We start from the raw sequence: 24699 nt of genomic DNA, 5'->3' as shown, positions 1-24699 counted from the left end.
AAGAGCCCCCTCGAGTAGGTAACGCCACTCCTCCAACGCCAGCTTGATGGCCAATAACTCTCGGTCTCCTATGGAATAGTTGCGCTCAGAAGAGGAGAAGAGTTTGGAGAAGAAGCCACAAGTTACCATTCTCCCGGAAGATGATTTTTGAGTAAGTACCGCTCCGGCTCCAGAGGAGGAGGCGTCAACTTCCAGGAAGAACTGCTTGTTGCCGTCCGGGCGATGCAGCACCGGGGCGGAAGAGAAGGCCTGTTTTAGGGAAAGAAAGGCCTCCTCTGCTTCGGGCGGCCACTCTTTGGGATTAGTACCCTTACGGGTGAGCGCGGAAATTGGGGCAGTCCGGGAAGAGAAGTGCGGGATGAAGAGGCGGTAATAGTTGGCGAAGCCCAGGAACCGTTGAATAGCCTTCAACCCCTCTGGTCGGGGCCATTTCTCGATGGCAGACAGTTTCTCAGGATCCATTTGTAGGCCGGTCTGAGAGATAATGTAGCCCAGAAACGGAAGCGAGGTCTGCTCAAAGAGGCACTTCTCATATTTAGCGTAGAGATGGTTCTGCCTGAGCCTGAGCAGGACCTGACGAACATCCCTCCGGTGAGTCTGGAGATCCGGAGAGAAGACCAAGATGTCGTCCAGGTACACCACTACGCAGGAGTAGAGAAGGTCCCGGAAGATGTCATTGACCAACTCTTGAAAGACGGCAGGAGCGTTACAGAGGCCAAAGGGCATTACCAGATATTCATAGTGGCCGTCCCGGGTGTTGAATGCCGTCTTCCATTCATCCCCCTGACGGATACGAACCAGGTTGTACGCCCCACGGATGTCCAGTTTGGTGAAGATTCTAGCCCCCCTCAGACGATCAAATAACTCCGGAATGAGCGGAAGGGGGTACTTATTCTTCACCGTGATCTGGTTAAGGCCTCTATAGTCTATACAGGGACGGAGAGAGCCGTCCCTCTTTTTGACGAAAAAGAAGCCTGCTCCCGCCGGGGAGGTAGATTTCCGGATGAATCCCCTGGCCAGATTCTCCTCAATATATTCGGACATCGACCGGGTCTCAGCAGCGGATAATGGATAAATACGCCCACGGGGAGGAGAAGTACCAGGTAACAGGTCGATAGGGCAGTCGTATGGTCTATGAGGGGGTAGTGTCTCTGCCTCCTTTTTATTAAAGACATCAGCATAAGACCAATAAGGAATCGGAAGTCCAGGTAGATTAGCTGGGGTAGGAGAAGGACGGACGGGATGAACGGGAACCAGACAGGTCTTATGGCAGCCCTGTCCCCAGCGAAGGACTTCTCCGGTCTGCCAGTCAAGAACGGGTGCATGTTTCTGGAGCCAAGGTAGGCCTAGCAAGAGGGCGTGAGAGAGTCGAGGCAGAACATGGACGGAGATACTTTCAGAATGCAGCATTCCCACCTGCAGAGTAATGGATTCGGTGATGAGTTGGATGGGGCGTGGTAAGAGCCCCCCATCCACGGCAGCAACAGACAAGGGTACAGCCAGAGGTTTGGTGGGGGTGCGGTATTTCTCTACCAGGGACTGTGAAATAAGATTCCCGGCTGCTCCAGAGTCCAGTTGGGCTAGTTCGAAATAACGGTTCTCCCCGTAGACGATTGAAACTGACAACAGCAGGGATGGAGAGGATTTATTCTTGTCTAGGTGGACCTCTCTGAGCGAACCTAGACACAGGCGTTTCCCGACCTCTCCGGGCAGGCACGGATCCGGTGTTCCTTACTGCCACAGTAGAAGCAGGTCCCCTCGGCACGGCGTAAGTCCTGACGGGTCTTGACCATCTTGGTCTGGTCGACCTGCATAGGCTCAGGAGGGTGTACCTGGTTAGAGACAGAAGGAGTGACGGGTTTCTGAAAAGTAGGAGCTAGACGTGGTAACCTCCTCTCACGGGTGACCTCTCTGGCACGCTCCTGGAACCGTAGGTCAATCCGGGTGGCAAGAGTTATTAAGTCATCGAGAGTGGTAGGAATGTCCCGACCGGCAAGTTCATCTTTAATACGGCCGGACAGACCCTCCCAGAAGACGGAAACCAGAGCGTCGTTATCCCAGGCCAGCTCCGAGGCAAGGGTACGGAACCGTATGGCATATTGGCCCACGGTGAGACTTTCCTGACGGAGGCGTAGCAACGATGATGCGGATGAGGTCTTCCGTCCGGGTTCGTCGAAGACTTTCCGGAAAGCCGTGAGAAAAGCAGGCAAGTTGGACACCAGGGGGTCTCCTCTCTCCCATAGAGGATTTAGCCAGGCCAGGGCCTCCCCGGTGAGATGGGACATGATGAATGCAATTTTGGCTCGGTCGGAGTTAATCTGGTGGGACAATAGTTCAAAGTGCAGGGTGCACTGATTTATGAAGCCCCGAGCCTGGGCTGAGTCGCCTCCGAAGCGAGGAGGTGCAGAAAGCCGAGGTCCGGGGTAGGATATCATGGTGTTAGTGGACAGCGGAGCTGCCGGATTGCGAGACATGGCACTGGCGGAGGTTGTTGGTGGAACAGTCAGAGTGTCCAGGCGAGTATTGACATTCCGCAGGTGACCCAGGATGGACTCCTGTTGGGACCTTTGACGGGACAGTTCATGACACAGGTCCGAGAGCGAGGGAGCTTGGGTGCCACCGGGTTCCATGGCCCAAGCAAACTGTAACGGGTCTGGGAGGCGGAACCTCTGGGCTACTATACAAGGGAGCGGTCCTTGTAAGGGAGCGGGTGGCGACCAGGCAGGCAGTCACAGCAGGTGACCGGGACAGTCTCTGGGTGTACGGGCAGGAGGTCACGGCAAGTGATCAGGGCAGTCTCTGGAAGAACGGGCTGGAGGTCACGGCAAGTGACCGGGGCAGTCTCTGGAAGAACGGGCTGGAGGTCACGGCAAGTGACCGGGGCAGTCTCTAGGTAAGGGGTAGGTACGACCTGTGATGGCTGAACCTCCAGGTAGGCTAGCAAGGCAGATGGAGGATGTGTGCTCCCAGGTGAGCAAGCGAGAGTCTCTGGAATAGCAGGTGGTCACAGCACGTGACGGCGGAGCCTCCAGGTAGGCAAGCAGGCAGGTAGCGGAGAAGCGCTTCCAGGTGAGCGGGCAAGAGTCTGGAATAGCTGGTGGTCACAGCACGTGACAGCGGAGCCTCCGGGCAGGCAAGCAGGCAGGTAGCGGAGAAGCGCTCCCAGGTGAGCGGGCAAGCTGGTCCATAGACAGACTGACCGGAGTTGTAAGGCAGACCGTCGGACCTCAGGCAAGCAGGCAGGTAGCTGATGTGCGCTCCCAGGTGAGCGGGCAAGTTGGTCCTTAGACAGACTGACCGGAGTTGTAAGGCAGACCGTCGGACCTCAGGCAGGCAGGCAGGTAACAGGAAATCAGGCAGGATTAGGACAGCAAGCTGGCAGGAATCTGGCAGGTAACTGGCAGGTAACTGGCAACGGGACCTGAGGGCTGAAGCAGAGTAGAACGGTGCAACAACATTGCTCGGGCACCTCCATTTTGGAGGAGGTGCCTTATATATGGTAAAGTCCTCCGGCCATTGGCCGGGGACTCCTTAGGACGGCGCGCGCGGCCCCTTTAAGAGGGAGGGAGGGCGCGCGCGCGCGCCCTAAGCACAGTGGCCGGGAAGGAGCGCGCGCTGCCAGCAGAGCGGGAGAGGGACGCCGGGCACGGAGCAGAGCGGTGAGGGGAACAGCGTCCCTGCCTAGCAGAGGGCAGGGACGCCGGCACTACAGTACCTCAATAGCAGAGCTGACTCAGCTCTTCTCAGAGCTGAAAGTACAAGCTTAGGGACTAGTTTGTGTTCCCAGATAATTTTGGGGTCACATTTACCCCTCCAGGCACAAGTTTTTGGGCCATTGCAGTGCTGTTTTTAAATGAAATAGCATGCACGGTACCTCAGGTCTGACACGCACTCAGCACCTCTGTCCAGGGTGGTGACTGGTTTTGTGTAATCCCGCCTGTAACCTCTGGCCAATTTTTGTGTGCAGTTGCGTTGCTGTTTGTTAAATACCAAGCATTAGTAGCCTGTAGTGTTATCCTTCCACAAAACCGTAACTGCTACTTGTTTGTCAATATCTGCTTCTAAACATCTGCAACCATGTCACAAAAAAAACAAAATCCAAAAAAGACTGTTGCGAAGGGACGTGGGCGTGGGCTTGTCAGTCATGCCCAACAAGGCACTGAGTCTGGGAGACAGAGGAAGATTGATGCATCTATGTTCCTGTCTAAATTTCCCAGTCTGGAACGTAAACGTGTCTTGAAGCCGGAAGAGCAAGACCAGATAATGTCTTGGATGGCTGATAAGACCTCAACAAATTGTTCTAGCAGCACCCAATGTTCCTTGAACACACAGTCTCCTGTCGATAGAAAGAACACTGGGTTATCCAATCCTCAACCTCTTCCTATTTCCTCACCACGTCAGCAGTCACAGGAAACATTTGACCCCAAGCTTGGCCACTCTGAGGATTTGTTTGGTACATATGATCCTTTGGTTGACTCTGGCCTCTCAGCCTGCAATATTGACGAGGAAAGTGAGGATGTATTCTCGGTTCATGGAAAAATATTTGAAAAACCACGGCCCGAAGAAAGCCACTTTCAGCCACGTCATATACCGCCTGAGGAGGTGGAGGCTAATGATGATGAGACACAGTTGTCATCTGGCCAGCCGACTGATCCGAACTGGAATGTTGGCATGCATAGCCAGCACAGCAGCCCAGAGGAAGAAAGTGGATACGTAGCACCTACAAAGGCACCAAGGGCTACTGGTTTGAGCAGAGTGCTAAGTGTGTCAACTGTTGCCAAGAGCAATCCCTCTGTGCCCCAAATCAAGGCAAGAGTGCGTTCAGCTGCTGTCTGGAAAAATTTTTCGGATACTCCTTCTGAACCAAATGTTGCAATCCGTAGCATCTGCCATACAAAGCTAAGCAGAGGCCAGGGCAAAGGCAACCAGAGCACCACAAGTATGCGGAAACACATGGCAGCTAAGCACCCTACTCGATGGGCGGAACAACAGGGTACAAAATCTGTGTCTTCGGGTCAAAACACTGCCATGTTACCTGTGATCCGTCCTTCCCAATCTGCTGACCAGGAAGCAGGTGCTGCTCATATTTACTGCTCACAAGCTGCGGTTGTAGAGAGACAGGACACAAGTCCATCCACTTGTTTGTCACAGTCAACTGTCAAGTTGTCCGTGTCCCAGATTTATGAAAGGAAGCGGAAATACCAAGCTTCACACCCACAAGAACAAATACTTAACGCGCACATTGCCAAGTTGCTAGCCGTGGAGATGTTGCCGTTTAGGCTTGTGGGGACACAGTCTTTCCGCGATCTGTTGGCTGTGGCAGTCTCACGATACTCTGTTCCCAGCCAGCACTATTTTTCACGGTGTGCCGTCCCTGCATTACACCAGCACGTCTTAAGCAATCTAAAGTGTGCTCTCACCAATGCCGTAACCGGGAAGGTCCACCTAACAACGGACACCTGGACAAGTAGCTGTGGACAGGGACGATACATCTCTGTCACTACACACTGGCTCAACCTGGTGGAGAGTGGGACAACTTCTCAAAGTGGACCGTCAGATATACTACCCATGCCACGAATAGCAGGCCCAACATAATTCAGGGTGTCCGCCTCATCATATACTTCCAGTCCACACTCTTCCTCCTCCGCTTCCTCATCCAATGCTGAATTACCCTCAACATCACGCCCAGGTTGGGAGCTTTGCAGCAACGCATCAGCAAGGCGACAACACGCTCTGTTCAAGCTGATCTGTTTAGGTCAAACACCGCACACTGCAGCAGAGCTCTGGAAAGGTATAAAGCAACAGACCGATCATTGGCTCTCCCCACTGCAACTCCATCCCGGTTTGGTCGTCAGCGATAATGGGCGTAACCTCGTGGCGGCTTTAAAGCTCGGGAAGCTGGTACACGTGCCATGCATGGCTCACATGATGAACCTAGTGATGCAGAAATTTCTCAAAACCTACCCGGACTTGACGTACCTACTTGACAAGGTGTGCCGGATTTGCGCCCATTTCAGACATTCATCAACAGCTGTTGCCAGTCTTGCAGCGCTTCAAATGCAAGTTAATTTGCCCAACCACAGACTCATTTGTGACCTGCCCACACGCTGGAACTCAACATATCATATCATTAACTTCCGGTATTATTCACCGCTCTGCCCGGCGCTCGGCAATATCCGCCAACGTCAGCAGAGTTCGGGCTGTGCCGGCAGGGTTCACCCACGGTCATAGCCCGAGCTGTGACCTGGGGTGAACCCTGACTGTCACAGTCAGTTCCCAGCCTGCTCTCGCTCTGCATAGACGTGTGTCTATGCAGAGCGATGTAGCAGTGCTGAAATGGCGTTTTTGGACTACGTCGGACGGAAGATAATTTTTTTAATAAAGATGGAGTCTCTAAGTGTTTTTTTGTTTTATTTCTAATAAAATATTTTTTTTGTGTTGTGTTTTTTTTAAATACTTTACTAGAAATTCATGGTGGTCATGTCTAATATTGCCGTGACCCCATGAATTTCGGGCTTAGGGCCAGCGGATAATACAAAGCTGGCCCTAACCCCTTTATTACCCAGTGAGCTACCGCACCAGGGCCCTGGATGAGTTGGGTACAGCTCCAGAAAATGGCGCTTCTATGAATGCGCCATTTTCTCGGGTGGCTGCGGACTGCAATTTGCAGCGGGGGGGGGGGGAGCCCAGAAAGCTTGGGCCACCCTGCGCTGTGGATTCCAGCCCCCAGCAGCCTAGTAGTACCTGGCTGGACACAGAAATAGCGCGAAGCCCCACGTATTTTTTTTCTAATTATTTCATGAAATTCATGAAATAATAAAAAAAAGGGATACCCTATATTGTTGTTTCCGGCCAGGTACAAATAGGCAGCTGGGGGTTGGGGGCAGCCCGTTCCTGGCTGCTGTACCTGGCTGGCATACAAAAATACACTGTGTTCCAAATTATTATGCAAATAATATTTTCTCAGATTTTCCCAAATTACCTATATGAATTGCAGTCATTGTAATTTTCCAGTCAAATTTTCCAGACAAATTCAATGGACGAGAGAGTTCAGAAGCTCCTTTCGAACAAGGGGTCCTATGTGCAAATGTAACATCACCTAGAATAAAGTTTTGAGTTGAAAACTGTTTGATTTCAGTTTGTAATAACCTGCTAATGCTTATAATTTCAAAAATGACCATTTTTTTGTTCTTTATTAAAATGAAAAGGTTGAAAACTCTGCTGTGCATAATAATTTGGAACATGCATTTTGAGTGCAGTTTGAGTTTTTTATTTTTTAAAAAATATACTGTTATCATAGGCAGTTTGTACAAAAACCTTTCAATTGTGCTCTAATAGTTATTTGACTGGAAAATTACAATGACTGCAATTCATATAGGTAATTTGGGAAAATCTGAGAAAATATTATTTGCATAATAATTTGGAACACAGTGTATGGCGAAGCCCACGTCAAAAATTTTTTGAAAAATTCATTAAAAAATAAAAAACAACTAATTTAGGGACTGCATCTTTATTAACCCCTCAAGTGAAGTATTTTATTCTTACTATGTCTTTATTTAAATACTTTTACTATGGGGTTAATAATGGGGGTGTCTTATAGACGCTCTCCATTACTAACCCCTGGGCTTCATGTCGTGTAATGTAGCCAGTGAAGGCTAACCAAACAGCTGTGAGTCAGGGAACATGTTGGCCTAATGGCCCCTTCCTAGGCTATTAATACCAGTTCTCAGCTGCCCTAGAAATGGCACTTCATATTTGAATTACCAATTGTGACACGTAGCCAAGGCTCTTCCTGATGCCCTGGTGCAGTTGCATGACGGTATTGTGATTAGGTGTCACTGACAGCAAGCCTTAGGTTTAGTAATGAAGAAGTGTCAGCCAGACACATTCATTACTAAACCTGTAAGTAAAGAGTTAAATAAACACACACACCGAGAATAAAACACTTTATTGAAATAAAACAGACACATTATAAAATAATTTAAATGAACCCAACATACTCATCCCAAGTCTGGTAATCCAAGGCTTAAAGTGATGTCCCATGTTTCTTTTTTCAAATATCTTTATTTAGCTCCAAAAAGCATTCATTGCTGTACAGAAACGCATAAAATATGCACCAAAAATGCATTTTCTTTTGCAGCGCTTTTGCTAGCAAAAGATGCAGAAACGCAGAAATTTCTGCAATCAAATACTCAACGTGCGCACATATATAAGAAAGAGATGAAGTATAGACTTGTACTGAATCAGCTCAGTAATTCTACTGATATGCTCAAAACTATACGGATCTTCTTATCCCTTGTATTCTATCAGCCAAGGATATAGACCTTACAAGTAGATAGTTGAACTGTCAGTCATGCTAATGGATACAATGTTCATTGGCTGCCCGACTAACAGCAATGTAGCTTTGGAGAATGATTTTCAGACCTAATGGAATACATCAGAGCCAAGGACATAAATGCTTCGTCACTTGTGAGGCTACTCGCAGTTACACACCTGATGATGCCAGTTAGCTGAAAAATGTAGATGAGGCTAATTTGTAATATTTTTTATATAGCTGTGTTCCAATAGTCACATTGAAATAGTAATCAAAATGGACAGACTGCTGCCACCTTAGGAGCACAGCAGAGCGGCATAGTGCTATTGTACTTTTGGCAGTATGGTCTGAGGTTGTGTTATGGAGTGGGATGTAGAAGAAGACAATGAGGTGGTAGAAGGACAAGCTGGTGATTCACAGAACACTGTGGTGTAGAGTTGAGCTACAGACATAAGAGCCAGTTGTGTATTGAAAGCTTGAAAGCCTTTAGGACCAGACTGAATGATGTCATGGGACAAGGAGGTAGACATGAAATGAGAAAGCTCAGTCCGGCTTTTTTCATATTTTTCCCAACACCGGTAGTTCACAAATGGTAACACATGGATATCCAGACTGAAACACAATAAGCGTCCAAGCTTTTAAAGTAGAATTAGTCTTTGAGTAGAACTCCAGTATTCTCTCATAAATTTGACAATTCAGTTTTAGAATCTTCATATATCTTATTACATAAAACTCAGACACTGAGCATTCAAAACCCACAGTAACATAAAATATCAAAAGTCTGAGCCATGTGGTGGAAATAAACGTTCATATTTTATACATGTGCTTGTTTTCTCACCTTTGGATTATTAAGTAAATCAAGATATAATAGATAAAGGAAAGCAAAATAAATGAAATATAACAAATATATTAACCCCTCACCGACATATGACGCATCGGTACCTTATATTCCTGACACCCTGACTCATGCCGAGCCCACTTCTTTCCCCGCACATGACAGCTGGTTTAATCAGCCATCATGTGCCTCTAACAGCCACGGGTGGAACGGAGCTCCACCCACTGCCATTAACCTGTTAAATCCATCTGTCAATCTCTGACAGCGGCATTTAACACACGCAGACAAGGTGGCACGTCATTCCACACTCCTATCGGCGCGCCTGCGATTTGACTGCGAGGCTTCAATGGGTTGTCATGACAACGGGGGTCTGCTGATGACCACTGTGCCTGTCATTATGATCCTCCAGTGAACGCCGGCCCGTGGCTGGCGTTAATAGGAGATCGTGATTTTTTTCTATATACGATCTCCTACAAGTGATCAGACCATCACAGCTTCAAGTACTATTGAATACGTTAAAACGTAAAAAAAGGGTTTTTAAAAATATAAAAAAATCACTCCCCTTTTACTTCATTAAACACAAAACAATTAAAAAAATAAAAAATATACATCATTGGTATCATTGAATTTGTAAAAGTCCGATCTATAGAAATATAAAATAAATTAATCTGATCGGAAAACGGAATAATGAGAAGAATAATCGGAATGCCATAATTAAATTTTTTTGGCCGCAGCAACATTGCAATAAAATGCAATAAGAGGCAATCAAAACATCTTATCCACCCCAAAATGGTATCAGTAGAAACTTGTGCTCAGGGTGCAAAATTAAGCCCTCACACCGCCCCATATCCTGAAAAATGAAAACGTTACACTTAAATTTATACAAAAAAACTATTCATGTTTGGTATCTGCGTACTCGTACTGACCTGGAGAATCATATTGCCAGGTCAGTTTTACCATACAAAGAACATGGTAAATTAAAAAAAAACACTTTTTTTGCGATTTCCATTTTTGTTCCTGCTTTCCAGTGCATCAAGGGTGTCATTCAAAAGTACAACTGTCTTGCAAAAAACAAGCCCTTATATATATATTGATGAAAAAGCTAAGGCTCTTGGAAAAAGGGAAGGAAAGAACGAAAATGGCCATGGCATGAAGGAGTTAAGCAATCAAACAATATTACAATATTACAATTACTAGTGAAATGAAATGCTATTCCCCTTTTTTTACCCCCTTTTCATTTTTTCATTATACAGTTGTAGCACCCTGAGGACTCGGCTGCTACAGGGGTATTACACCTCAAGCCAGAGGTGTGGTATTCCACTCCCGGGTAAGGATGGAGTGTGGAACTGAGCTCAGATAGCTGCATACACTACATACATCCCATTTCCGGGGGACAGATCGACGGTACTCCCACCAATATATGTGCAGGTACGATAGTGTCTGTCCCTGGCTGGAGTGGGAGGGGGGTGGAACATCACAGTAGTGTAGGGGCAGATAGGGGGAGCAGTCTGGGTAAGGCTAGGAGCTCATTGGGTGCTGGTCACCTGAGCTCACACATAGAGGGAGTATATAAGGTGGGCACCATCTTAGGACAGGGTCTTTTGTAGAGTGAGTCAGCCTTTGTGGAGTCAGAGGAGCAGAGCAGAGAAGCTCAGCCAGAAGGGCTGACAGGGAGTTGTGGTTCCGGCTGGGCCCAGCTCCAAGGCCAAGTCTGAGAGAGAGAGAGGAGTCAGAAGGACCCAGAGAGAAGAAGAAGGAACCCCAAGACCCCAGAATACAAACAGCAGGGTGAAGGGTTGGCACCCAGGGTACCGGATCCCAAGCTGGCAGAGAGAAAAGCACACCTTAGCCAGGAACCGGAGGTCGTGGGCAGGATCTGCCACGACCCTCACTAAATCCACTAGGAAGGCATACCAAGTATAGGGTCAGGGAACCCAGAAGAGGTGTACCCACCAAGAGACCCGAGGGAGCCGGACATAAGTGGATCCCTAGTGAGAACGGCCAGAAGAGAGGGAAAGTCAGACAGGAGCTCAGGACCACGCTCCAGAATTGCTTGGGGGTTGGCCGAGTCCAGGACCTGGTGGACGCAGCACGGCTCGGGTGGTCGCTTCAGGCCAGAGTGACCATAAGAACACCCGTAAGTAAAAACCCCTGAACTGCACAGCCCGACTCTGAGTCTTCTTGCTTAGCCCTCCTGCACCTTCACAACCACCATCCTCTACATCTGACCCCCTGAGGCTAATACCCCTCCCGTTGGGGGTTATACTATCACAGCTGCACACACACCACCAGCCTCAGCGGACCCTTCTGCAGCGGCGGCCTTTTGACCGCAAATCAACGGGTGGCGTAGTCGACACTAAAGAACATTTAACAACATCTGTAAAGACTGCCACACACTGAGTTTGACACCCTGGGCACGGACCGGGTCGCCGCCACTCGGAGACTACAACCCCCATCTGATCCGGCTCCGGGTAATCCCCAAACAACACTGGCCCAGGGGGCGCGTCACAGTCATGGCCAAAAGTTTTGAGAATGACACCAAAATTATATTTTCACATGATCTGCTGGCCTCTGGTTTTTATTAGTGTTTGTCTGATGTTTATATCACATACAGAAATATAATTGCAATGATATTATGAGTACCAATAGGTTATATTGACAGTTAGAATGAGTTAATGCAGCAAGTCAATATTTGCAGTGTTGCCCTTTCTTCTTCAAGACCTCTGTAATTCTCCCTGGCATGCTCTCAATCAACTTTTGGACCAAATCCTGACTGATAGCAGTCCATTCTTGCATAATCAATGCTTGCATTTTGCCAGAATTTGTTGTTTTTTGTTTGTCCACCCGTCTCTTGATGATTGACCACAAGTTCTCAATGGGATTAAGATCTGGGGAGTTTCCAGGCCATGGACCCAAAATCTCTATGTTTTGTTCCATGAGCCATTTAGTTATCACCTTTGCTTTATGGCAAGGTGCTCCATCATGCTGGAAAAGGCATTGTTGGGCGCCAAACTGCTCTTGGACGGTTGGGAGAAGTTGCTCTTGGGGGACATTCTGGTACCATTCTTTATTCATGGCTGTGTTTTTAGGCAAGACTGTGAGTGAGCCGATTCCCTTGGCTGAGAAGCAACCCCACACATGAATGGTTTCAGGATGCTTTACAGTTGGCATGAGACAAGACTGGTGGTAGCGCTCACCTCTTCTTCTCCGAATAAGCTGTTTTCCAGATGTCCCAAACAATCGAAAAGGGGATTCATCAGAGAAAATGACTTTGCCCCAGTCCTCAGCAGTCCACTCCCTGTACCTTTTGCAGAATATCAGTCTGTCCCTGATGTTTTTTCTGGAGAGAAGTGGCTTCTTTGCTGCCCTCCTTGAAACCAGCCCTTGCTCAAAGAGTCTCCGCCTCACAGTGCGTGCAGAAGCACTCACACCAGCCTGCTGCCATTCCTGAGCAAGCTCGGCACTGCTGGTAGTCCGATCCCGCAGCTGAAACAGTTTTATGATACGGTCCTGGCGCTTGCTGGTCTTTCTTGGGCGCCCTGGAGCCTTTTTGACAACAATGGAAGCTCTCTCCTTGAAGTTCTTGATGATGCGATAGATTGTTGACTGAGGTGCAATCTTTGTAGCTGCGATACTCTTCCCTGTTAGGCCATTTTTGTGCAGTGCAATGATGGCTGCACGTGTTTCTTTAGAGATAACCATGGTTAACTGAAGAGAAACAATGATACGAAGAACCAGCCTCCTTTTAAAGTGTCCAGTGATGTCATTCTTACTTAATCATGACTGATTGATCGCCAGCCCTGTCCTCATCAACACCCACACCTGTGTTAATGGGTCAATCACTGAAACGATGTTAGCTGCGCCTTTTAAGGCAGGACTGCAATGATGTTGAAATGTGTTTTGGGGGTTAAAGTTCATTTTCTGGGCAAATATTGACTTTGCAAGTACAGTAATTGCTGTTAAGGTGATCACTCTTTGACATTCAGGAGTATATGCAAATTGCCATTACAAAAAATGAAGCAGTAAACTTTGGAAAAATTACTATTTGTCTCATTCTCAATACTTTTGGCCATGACTGTACATTTTTAATTAATTTTTTTTTTACAAAACAGTAATCAATGTTGACAAAATAGAAATAACTATGGGAAAATAGTGTAATACTAATTCCTTCTGCTTGTATGACAATTTTTTTTTCCAGTTATTCAACATCACCATGGATGAACTTTACTTTGTCACAGGACCTTTCCTGCTCTTATGGAGTGATTGAGACACAAGTGTTGGTTGTTTTAGAAGACTGCATAGTACATAAGCAATCCCTTGTCAAATGACTGTGGTCCGTCTCGGAGCCCGGTTGTTTCAGTGTTAATGCCCTATGCTTTATAAAAGATTCTCACATCAGTCAACTTGTTATCAAATCATAACCTAGGTTGGATTTACAGCTTAAAATTTTGCAAAGATCAACAAATATTATAATGGTTGTGGTTTTGTACTATAGCATTGGGAGGTTCTGACAATGCTTTCTAAAGGAGTTATCGTTTCATATGTCCTTCTGCTCTAAGATATTGAGCTACCAGTAGGATCCCTCTCAAGGTATATGCACACAACATTTTTTTTTAGGCTGGTGATCTTGCCAAGATTTTATAGAGGAAGATGCTTCAAGAAACTCTGCTTTTCTCTGGCGTTTTGTAATTCTGAGGCGTTTTTATTTTAACATTCTGTAGTAGTTTTGTGAACTTTTTTGTACTTTTTGTGACCACTGTCTTTTTTTTAAAGTGTTTTCCCTGCGTGCTTGGGTTGTTTTTTTGTTTTTGTTTTTATTGCCATTTTCTGGATGATTTTTAAGCTCCATTAAACACTAAAACGCTGCTGGGGTTTTTTTTTAACCAAAATCACTGGCTGAATGATCAAGGAGATGCCCTGGCGTCTTCCAGGCATCTTTTGAGCATTCCCATTGACTTGTATTGTAAGGGTTTGCTCACACTAGCATATATAACACGGCTGAGTGCTATGTGATGTTTAACGGATAGCACTCGACCCAATGTTATACTATGGGGCACTGCAGATCTGCCATTATTTTCTCAAGCCGATTCGGCATGAGAAAACAATTGCAGCATGCTGTGATTGCATTCAAGAATTGTATCACACTCACCCATACAAGTCTATGAGTGCATGTGAAGTACCGGACTGCACTCGGATGCCATCAGATGGCATCCGAGTGCAGACCAATTACCGTGGACGCCGCCAATGGAAGAGATGGAGAAACTACTTTTTCTGTTTCCTCCGCACTTGTGCTGCGATTCTTGATCCTACAATGAGGGATTACCTCCTCCTACCTTCACCTAATCCTGTGGACTATAAAAGGGGATCTGCCTTTTTTTCCAGTGAGACTCTGCAGGACAGCAACCAAGAACCATGGCACCAACTGGAGGAATACAGATCTGTTACATTGACCATCACTGAATCCTCAAATACATTTGGAGAATACAGGTTGGGACAATCAGGTCACCTGGCCACATACCTTAATGTACTCTATGTCACAGATGTGTCAGGTGTGACAGACAGTCGCTCTGGAGCCGGCTGCAGAAGGTCACTGCTCTTGGCATTGCAGATGCCTTCTTGATTCTCTCATCTCTTTAGTATTGATATATCCTTCTTCCTTTAGGACCCAGCATCTACCTCCACCTTCTGCTGCTGATTGACACATCCTTGCTTGGTAGTTAAAAACTCTCAGTTTCTCCAGAGAGGTGCCAGTGATAGTTCTATGTACTTCTGTGTTGGCTTGAAGCACTAGCAGTTGGCTAGTTTCTTCTCTGGTGCCCTTGGAGGACAGTTGGCATTGTCTCTTTGGCGTCTGCTCAAGCTAAATGTATTCCCTTTGTTTGTTTACCTTGTTGTCTTTAGTTTGTAGTGGGGCTTGACTAGCGCTCACCCTGTCCCCTCCCTATCTAGGGCCAAGCTCTAGGGACATTCAGAGCTTAGGTTCCTGCTCGGCGATTGGTGTGGAACCTATATAGGGATGGTAGGGTAGGCAGGGTGATATTAGATCTGCCTAGGGGTCTCCACTCCCCCTTTCCCTAGTGTTTGGGCTTCCTTCCCTTCATGTTGCACTTAGTCTTTCCCTCACCTTGCGTGACACTCTATTAGCTTCCTAAGCTTGCTGCTACCTCCTCTCTGTGGGTGGCCGCCAAAAGTGGGGTGCCACTGATTGGGGTATTTGGCCCTGGAAGCCCCGAAGTCATAGATGATTTAATTCCCAGCGAGCAAGCAGAAGGGTGAGACTCTGTCATTTGCACCATGTTGTGTATTTGCTGGGACTGTATTATATGTTGTTGACTGTTGGTGATTCAATAAATTATTACCGTAGTGTGTTACTCTCAACCTGTGTTGTTTGAGTAGTATTCTGCCCACGAGGAAGGAGTGTGGCCATTCAGTGGGATGTGCCCTGGTCGATGCGGCCTTTTTAAAGACAGCCAGGCCAGTGGACAAGAGCACCCAATGACCTTCGTGTCTCCACAACATGATAATGAACATAAACTCTCCAAATTTAGCACATAATGTTTACAAATGTTCTATGTATCCTCCTTTTGTCACACAACACACATTTATGCGGTAATCCAGTTTGACCCAAACACGCTGCAGCATGTTCCCATGGACTACAGTGATGGAAATGCGGTCCCGGAGCTCATCCAATGTTGCTGGCAAGGTGGTACACAAACAATGTCTTTGACCCACAAAGGAAGAAGTCACACATTGTCACATTGCGAGACCTGGGGGTCATCTGAAGAATGCTAAGTCAACACCAGTCCAGACCCCAATCCACTGGTTTGGGAATTCCTCTTTGAGATAGCGACACACCTCTCAATGTCAATAGGGTAGAGCTCCGTCTTGTTGGAAAATGAAGTTTCTGGAATCAATTGTCAGTTGCAGAAACACCCAGAAATGTAACAAATCAAGGTATGATGTACTCATCACAGTCTTTTCAGCAAAAAAAAAGGGCCCGTACACCTTTGTTTTTGAGATTGTACAGAAAATATTTACTTTCGGAGAATCTCCTTTGATTTCCACAGTGGCATTGGGATTTTCCATTCCCCATATTAGGACATTGTGACTGTTCACCTTTCCGCTTGAGTGGAAGGCTGCCTCGTCACTGAACACTAGCAGAGAAGCGAATTCGTCATCTTCCAATGCTGCCTTAAGACGAGCACAGAATTCATATCAGATTCCGTGGTCGGCTGGCTATAAAAGTTGAAATAGCTTTGTGCAATATGGTTTCTGCCGCAGATGCCATCGCAGAATCTTCCAAACTGTTGGCTGAGGAATGTCAAGTTCACGATTTGTGTGACGTGTTGATTTCTGTGGGCTACATACAAAGGTCTCTCGAACCCTCTGCACTGCTTCACCTGTAACATTCAGTGGTCCGGGCTTTTACGTTTGCACAAGCATCCTGTGTCCTTAAATTGTCGATACCACCTCAGAATACTCTAGTGATTAGGTGGGTCACTTTTATACTGTCTTCGGAACACTCACTACACGGTAACAATTGATTTACACTTCTCATACTCCAAAACACCAAATGCTTTCTCTCGCATAGTCGCCATATTGGGTTCTGTTGCCGCCCTGCCACCTGGTGAGTCACAAATGAGCACCAGTTACAAACTCTGAGATGTGACCTTTCGATGCATTATTATTACAAATGAGTGAAATGTATATCTTTGCAGTAATATAAATGCAAAACCTGATGAACCTTTTATAATCACCCTGTACTTTCTCCCCTCTCCACTGCTTGTGCAGTGTACACCCCACTTCCCTCCTGCTAGCTAACACTGAGAGAAGAGATGGGGGGTGCAGAGAGCCATGAAAGGCAGGAGCTCTGATGTATTTGTATCAGTTTTACAAAAGAACTGAGCTAGATAAAGGATTTATAGACACTTTAAAGCAACAAAATGGTAGAAATTGTCTAATGAAGACTATTTAAAAAGTTGCTTAAGTTTGTATTTTGGACGCAAATAACCATTGAAACAATTACCTGTGAATGTGTACATAGCCTTTATGTTCCCGATGTGCAGCCCCCAGGGGAAGGCAGATACTGTGCAGCGGCATGATTGCTGTGTGCAGAGTGCTCTTCCTAGCTACAAGCTGTGCATACGAGGCCCCCACAATATGTCAGAATGACGAACACTGGTTGACGTTCTATGAGTCACTTAGACGCTAAGCTCTTTTACAATGGCGCTTGTCAGGTTGTGGGATATATGAGGCAGCAAGTAAACCGTTCTGGGAGGTTATGTGTTGGAAGCAGGGAAACGTAGCAAGCGGAAGCATCTTTGTGACTTTGACAAGGACCGAATTGGGATTACTAGACAACTGAACCAGATCAATGCTAAAACAGCAGGTCTACACAGAGGAACGCATATAAGTCTTGTATCAACTGCACATACATTGTAAATGTGTGAAAGCGCACAGAACATAATAATTATCATTTATTCACCTTTGGGGTATGGAAAAAAATATTAAATAGGATAAGTAACATAATTTGAACGCCTTATAAATGGTCTGCCAATGTATAAGAAAACACATACGTCTCAGGACTGGAAACATTCAATGCCATTTAAATCCACAACCATGTGTCTTTATTAAGAAAATATTCCATCTGCTACCACTAATATCATAAAAAAAAAATCTTCCAAGGTTTACAACGTGACTATTATGTACAAAAGCCACAAAATGTAATCCCATAGCACTAAGGAGCATACATGAAAACGTAAGAATAACACAGGCTATATATAATTCTTAAAACCAAGCCACAATATCTGTTACCGAGATTTTGATGTGCTGAGTGAAATGCCCAATTTCTGGCTGACAGGCACATTATGTAATGCAAGTACTAACGCTTACATGGATAGATTTATGGAATAAGCTGCATTAATCATTCTTGTCAGATTATTTTTCGGATTTTTGTGCGTTTTCAAAAGTGTTACTTTAATACATTGACCCTTTTAGGACAACGCTATAACTTCTTTACTGTTATTTCGACTTTGCTATATGAAAGCTTAGTTTATGGCGTTCACCATGCAGTGTAATTGATATGTTCATTTAATTCTGAAATTTATTTTATATCTTTTTATTTATGTTTTAGTTTTATTGTACGACAAAATCATTTTAAAGATATATATATATATTTTTTGTCGCCGTTTTCTTAGAGGCAATCTGTAGCTTTTTCATTTACAGGGGTTTCGTTTTTTGGCAGAACAAGCTCTAGTTTTGTCAGGTGCTGTGTTGGGGTACACATTGTTTTTTATCTATTTTTGTTAGACTGGACAAACAAGAACTGCAAATCTTTGTTTTTCATATTTTTTGGGCATTTGATATGTGGAAAAAAAAATATATATATATATGGGTGCCGCCATCTGTGTTATGCAGCTTACAACCACCTACAACTGCAGCAATGAATGTGGACTTCTTTGTCAGACCACCTCACCCCACACCCCAGCAGCACATTTGCAGGATGCCGATGAGTTATCATAGCTGCCAGAGGCCTATTAAATGCCCCCACCATAGGTCTTAGATTGTTGTATATCCAGGATATTACATTTAAAGCACGCTGACCACTATTAGCTTTTGCGTGCATGAGTAATTTTCTATACAGCCAGACTGTCTATGTGGAGAATTTCATAGTATGCGCGAGTCTGGTCTTTTGTACTGACCAGAATAGTGCATGTAATAGTGTAGCACCCCGAGGACTCGGCTGCTACAGGGGTATTGCACCTCAGACCAGAGGTGTGGTATTCCACTCCCGGGTAAGGATGGAGTGTGGAACTGGGCTCAGATAGCTGCATGCACCACACTCACCCCATTTCCGGGGGACAGATCAACGGTACTCCCACCAGATAGATGTGCAGGTACGACAGCTTCTGTCCCTGGCTGGAGTGGGGAGGGGGGAGGAACATCCTAGTGGTGTAGGAGCAGAGAGGGGAGGGACTCTGGGCAGAGGTAGGAGCCCATTGGTTGCTCGTCACCTGGGCTCGGGTGTCAGAGGGAGTATATAAGGTGGGCACCATCCTAGGACAGGGTCTGTTCTGTGCAGAGAGGAGCTCAGCCAGAGAGGGCTGACAGGGAGCTGTGGCTCAGTCTGGGCCCAGCTCCAGAGTCAGGCCTGGAGTGGAGGCCTGAAGCTGAGAGAGGGAGAGAGAGAGAAGTCAGAGGAAGAAGGAACAGAAACACCAGGAAAGGCCCAGAGACGCAAGAGAGAGGGAACCCTGAGATCCCACGAAATAACGGGTGAAGGGTTGGCAGAACAGGGTGCCGGATCCCAAACTGGTGAAGGCCAATTATCCTTAGCCAGGAACCGGAGGTCGTGGACAAGTTTTGGCGCGACCCCTCGCCATATCTACCAGGAAGGCATACCATATAGGGTCAGGGAAACCGGGAAAGGTTTCACCACCAGAAGGCCCGAGGGAGCTGGACAAAGGTGGATCCCTGGTGGGGACGGCCAGTAGAAAGGAAGAGAGGGGAGCTCAGGACCACGCTCTGGAACTGCCTGGGAGTTGGCCGAGTCCCGCACCTGGTGGACGCAGCACGGCTCGGGTGGTCCTAGCTGTACACAAGGGACCTGATAAAGAACTGTGAGTAAAGCTGTGAAAACTGCAATTGCACGTCTCTGAGCTTCCTTGTCACACCACCACTACCACTATCATCTTTTCCTGCTTCATCAGCTGCCCTGAGGCTATACCCCTCCCGTTGGGGGTTATACCATCCACGCTGCACATCCGTACCACCGGCCTCAGCGGACTGCCCTGCAGCGGAGGCTTCATAGCCGCATTCAACGGGTGGCGTAGTCGGACACTAATACCATTATATCAATAACGCCACTTAGTTTGACCACCCTGGGCACGGACCGGGTCACCGCTACACGAAGACTACTACCCCCATCGGATCCGGCTCCGGGTATTCCCCGCGCGCACGCGCGCCGCACCCCGAACATGGCCCAGGGGGCGCGTCAATAGCAGGTGACTTGCACCCATCCGTGACACAGAGCTTCTCCCGGAGTCAGTCTCCTCCACAATTTGCAGTCTCTCTACCTTTTTCCATATGTTAAATAAAACAAATAAAAAATAAGAATAGTCAGTGTCACTGTATCTGTGAAAGTTCTTAAAACTCCTTAAAATATAATGTTATTAATATGTTTCTGTAATTACTCTAAAATAAAGAATAGAATAGTTTATTTTAGTCACTCAGAAAAAAAAAGAATAAATTGAAACCAAAAAGTTATATGTATCAGTAAAAATTACAGCTCGCCTTGGAAAAATAAGTGCTCTCCCAGCTCCATCGAATGAGGACTAAAAAATTTCTGGCTCTCAGAATATGGTGAGACAAACCAAATGTTGATTTTTCAAAATTAGTGACACTATACATATTTGTTATTAAGCAAATTATACTGAACCACTGAATAAAGGCAACGTGTAATTTTCGCATTTCGAAGTGACACACTTCAGGACAAACCACAGCGCTGTGACACTTCGATACGCGTTGACAAATGTATCGCGTTTCTGGATTCCTTACTCCTCGTCACTCTTCCGCCAGCAGCGCAGATTGAACCCATTTTCACTCCAATCCTTAATGTTCTCACAGTCGTGGGTCTGCCGCAGCTTAAGCTTTTTAGCGGTTGTGATAACAGAACCCAACCAGGTGAGCGGCATTACCCACATTCTAATAATTTTAATCCACATATGACCCTATTACACTTGTTGTCCTTCCAGCTCTGCATTCTATTAAAAAAGTCATGTCCTGCAAAAATACAAGCCCTTATATGACAAAGGAAACTTAAAAAAAATTGCTTTCAGAAGACAGGGATGAAAAAAAATAAATACAAGTGAAGAAAATGGTTAATGGGTTAAAAGGATTTGACTTACTTGTTAAATATTTCCAAAATCTTGAGTTCTAAACAATAGTATTATAGAACTGCTAGAGGTAAAGTTAGGCCACGTTCAGAAGTTCAGTATTTGGTCAGTATTACCTCAGTATTTATAAGCCAAAACCAGGAGTGGGTGAATCAGAGGAAAAGTATAATAGAAACACGTCACCACTTCTGTATTTATCACCCACTCCTGGTTATAGCTTACACATACTGATGTAAAATACTGACCGAATACTGAACATGTGAATGTGGCCTTACTCTAAGGCTCAGAGGCGGATATACCAATGCATCCGCACAGGGGCCCAAGAGGTAGAGGACCCATTTCTACCTTCGAAGCAGGTGGAGTTGTACATTGTGATGAGCTATTGGACTGCAAAGGACCCCTTATATTGTTCTTCCACAGGAGCCGCCTCCTGCTTGTGTCCATTCCTGCTAAGGCTAAAGTCCATTTTAAAAGTTACTTTATTCTAATACTCTGATATGATCGTCGTTGTGCTGTTGTTACCTTTGATCCCATGTATAGGAGGTCTGTTGTATTAATCAGCATACAGTACACTATATGCAGACATGGCATGCCTGTATAAACGCCCAGAGAGGATTGTTTGATCCGTCTGCCTCAGCTGGCCTTGTACATGTGTCACATCTGGTCGGAAATGCCTTCTCTATTAAATAAATATTACTTTTCCTACCTAGCTACTGCATAGAATGGTGTGGTTGATGTGTCCCTAGATTTCTTACCCAGTACTGGCTTAGCACATTAACATTCTCCAGATTCCCAGCATTTGTTAGTTTTATTAGTCGCTTTCACTGTACTTTACATCTAGGAAGTGCCGGAGATGTATTTTCTGGAATTAAGATATGCTGGAGTTTCAACAAGTAACTCCTTTGTTTCCTTCTGCTTTCTTTCAGGGTGTGCTGGGTTCATCATGTGACGGGAGTATGGGTGTACCCTCTTCTGGAATACATCAGTCCTCTAGCCAAAATAGTCTTCTTCCTTCTAGTTACTGCTATCATTAACATCTACTATATTCTGGGTGAAAAGCTAAACAGTTACATTTGGGACTTGGATAAATGTAAGTTTTGTAGCAAATCCAATCTATAATTCTCTGCAATGAAAACGTTGTTAAAAACAATGAAAAGTAAAAAAAAAAAAAAACAAGTAGAATCTGTTGGATTTCTTGTTTATGTCAATACTGACCTGCTGCGATATATTCACCATACAGTTTTCAGTCTCTAGCACATTTAGCTGACTGGGAAAAACAGACCATAGCACATGATGGAAAGGAATCATTACCTAAGAAAATGTTGTGTAATACTTCTCATCTCCCTTGTATTTGAATCAGTTCCTACCTATAAAAGAGTTGAATTTAAACTTCTTAGTGGTTAATGGTGGTGAAAACTCTGGGGACATACAGTAGTAAATGAGGTTTTTACTTACATCCCTAGTGATATAGGACAAAGAACGAGTTAATGTGACTGCAGATTACTGAATCCTGACAGTGTGCAATGTGCACACTGTCAGGATTAGCCTCTGTTGAAAGCTCCAGTGATCGTCACATGACCGTGAGTTTGCAATTTGTTTATTTGCAGTCACATGCCAACTAACAACTTTTTCTGCTTCTCTCAATGTTTTTTTTTTTTTTTTTAGTTTTTTAGAGACGTAGGTGAGAAGCTAAGCAGCTCATGACCACAAATATGCAAATCGCTTAATTACAGTCACATGATGACTGCTCAAGCTGACAACAGAGGGGAATGCTGACAGTGCACACATTGCACACTGCCAGGATACTAAAATCAGCAGTAACATAGAGTGACTGAAGAAATTTATGTTCAGCCCCTTTAACCCCTTCAGGACCCAGCCTATTTTGACCCTAAAGACCTTGGCATTTTTGTCAATTCTGACCAGTGTCCCTTTACGAAGTAAAAACTCTGGAACACTTCAACAGATCCTAGCGATTCTGAGACTGTTTTTTCGTGACATATTGGGCTTCATGTTAGTATTAAATTTAGGTTGATAATATTTGCGTTTATTTGTGAAAAAATCAAAAATATGGGAAAAATTTTGAAAATTTTGCAATTTTCAAATTTTGAATTTTTATTCTGCTAAACTAGAGAGTGATGTGACACAAAATAGTTAATAAATAACATTTCCCACATGTCTACTTTACATCAGCACAATTTTGAAAAAAAAAAAATTTTTGGTAGGAAGTTAGAAGGGTTCAAAGTTCATCAGCAAATTTTCTTTTTTCCAGCAAAATTTGCAAAGCCATTTTTTTTAGTGACCACATCACATTTGAAGTCCCTTTGAGGGGTGTACATGACAGAAAACACCCAAAAGTGACACCATTCCAAAAACTGCACCCCTCAAGCTACTCAAAACTACATTCAAGAAGATTATTAACCCTTCAGGTGCATCACAGGAACTAAAGCCACATGGAAGAAAAAAATGAACATTTTTATTTTTCTAACAAAAATTTTCTTTTAGCCTAAATTTTTTAATTTTCACATGGGTAACAGGATAAAATGCATCCTAAAATTTGTTGGTCAATTTCTCCTGAGTACACTGATACCTCATATGTGGTCATAAACCACTGTTTGGGCACACGGCAGGGCTCAGAAGGGAAGGAGCGCCATTTTACTTTTTGAATGGAAAATTAGCTCCAAAAGTCAAATTGCGCTCCTTCTCTTCTGAGCCCTGCCATGCGCCCAAACAGTGGTTTATGACCACATATGAGGTATCAGTGTACTCAGGAGAAATTGACCAACACATTTTAGGATGCATTTTATCCTGTTACCCATGTGAAAATTAAAAAATTTAGGCTAAAAGAAAATTTTTGTGAAAAAAAAAGTACTTTTTTGTTTTCACAGATCATTTTGTGAAGCACCTGGGGGTTCCAAGTGCTCACTATGCATCTAGATAGGTGCCTTGGGGGGTCTAGTTTCCAAAATGGGGTCACTTGTGGGGGAGCTCCACTTTTTAGGCACATTAGGGGCTCTCCAAACGCAACATGGTGTCCGCCAAAAATTTGAGCCGATTTTCCATTCAATTTGTTTGCGGACACCATGTCCCGTTTGGAGAGCCGCTGTGTGCCCAAACATTGGAGCTCACCTACAAGTGACCCCATTTTGGAAACTATACCCCCCAAGGCACCTATCTAGATGCATAGTGAGCACTTGGAACCCCAGATCCTTCACAAATTAATCCGTAAAAATCAAAAAAGTGTTTTTTTTTCCACTTTTTCATTTTTATGAATCAATTTGTGAAGCACCTGGGGGTTCCAAGTGCTCACTATGCATCTAGATAGGTGCCTTGGGGGGTCTAGTTTCCAAAATGGGGTCACTTGTGGGGGAGCTCCAATGTTTGGGCACACAGCGGCTCTCCAAAAGCAACATGGTGTCCGCTAACAAATTGTCGACTCAAATTGTTAGAAGACACCATGTTGCGTTTGGAGAGCCGCTGTGTGCCCAAACATTGGAGCTCCCCCACAAGTGACCCCATTTTGGAAACTAGACCCCCCAAGGCACTTACCTAGATGCATAGTGAGCACTTGAAACCCCCAGGTCCTTCACAAATTAATCCGTAAAAATAAAAAAGTGTTTTTTTTTCCACTTTTTCATTTTTATGAATCAATTTGTGAA

General features: G+C 45.3%; 1 protein-coding gene across 2 annotated transcripts in view; it reads left to right on the top strand.

Moving 5' to 3' along the window:
- The window catches only part of AIG1 (androgen induced 1), a 431317-nt gene that overhangs the window by 375178 nt on the left and 31440 nt on the right, over window positions 1–24699 (top strand). For both annotated transcript variants that reach the window (XM_073673244.1, XM_073673243.1), the window contains one exon: window positions 21970–22133. In XM_073673244.1, the coding sequence (XP_073529345.1) occupies window positions 21970–22133 (164 nt within the window). The remainder of the gene's footprint in view (window positions 1–21969; window positions 22134–24699) is intronic.

The sequence above is a fragment of the Phyllobates terribilis genome, unplaced genomic scaffold (assembly GCF_046119375.1).
Source record: "Phyllobates terribilis strain yellow unplaced genomic scaffold, ASM4611937v1 Scaffold_3__8_contigs__length_932513732, whole genome shotgun sequence".
Classification (NCBI taxonomy): domain Eukaryota; kingdom Metazoa; phylum Chordata; class Amphibia; order Anura; family Dendrobatidae; genus Phyllobates; species Phyllobates terribilis.
Note: the sequence above shows the minus strand (reverse complement) of the source record. Positions and strands in the feature narration are given on the sequence as shown.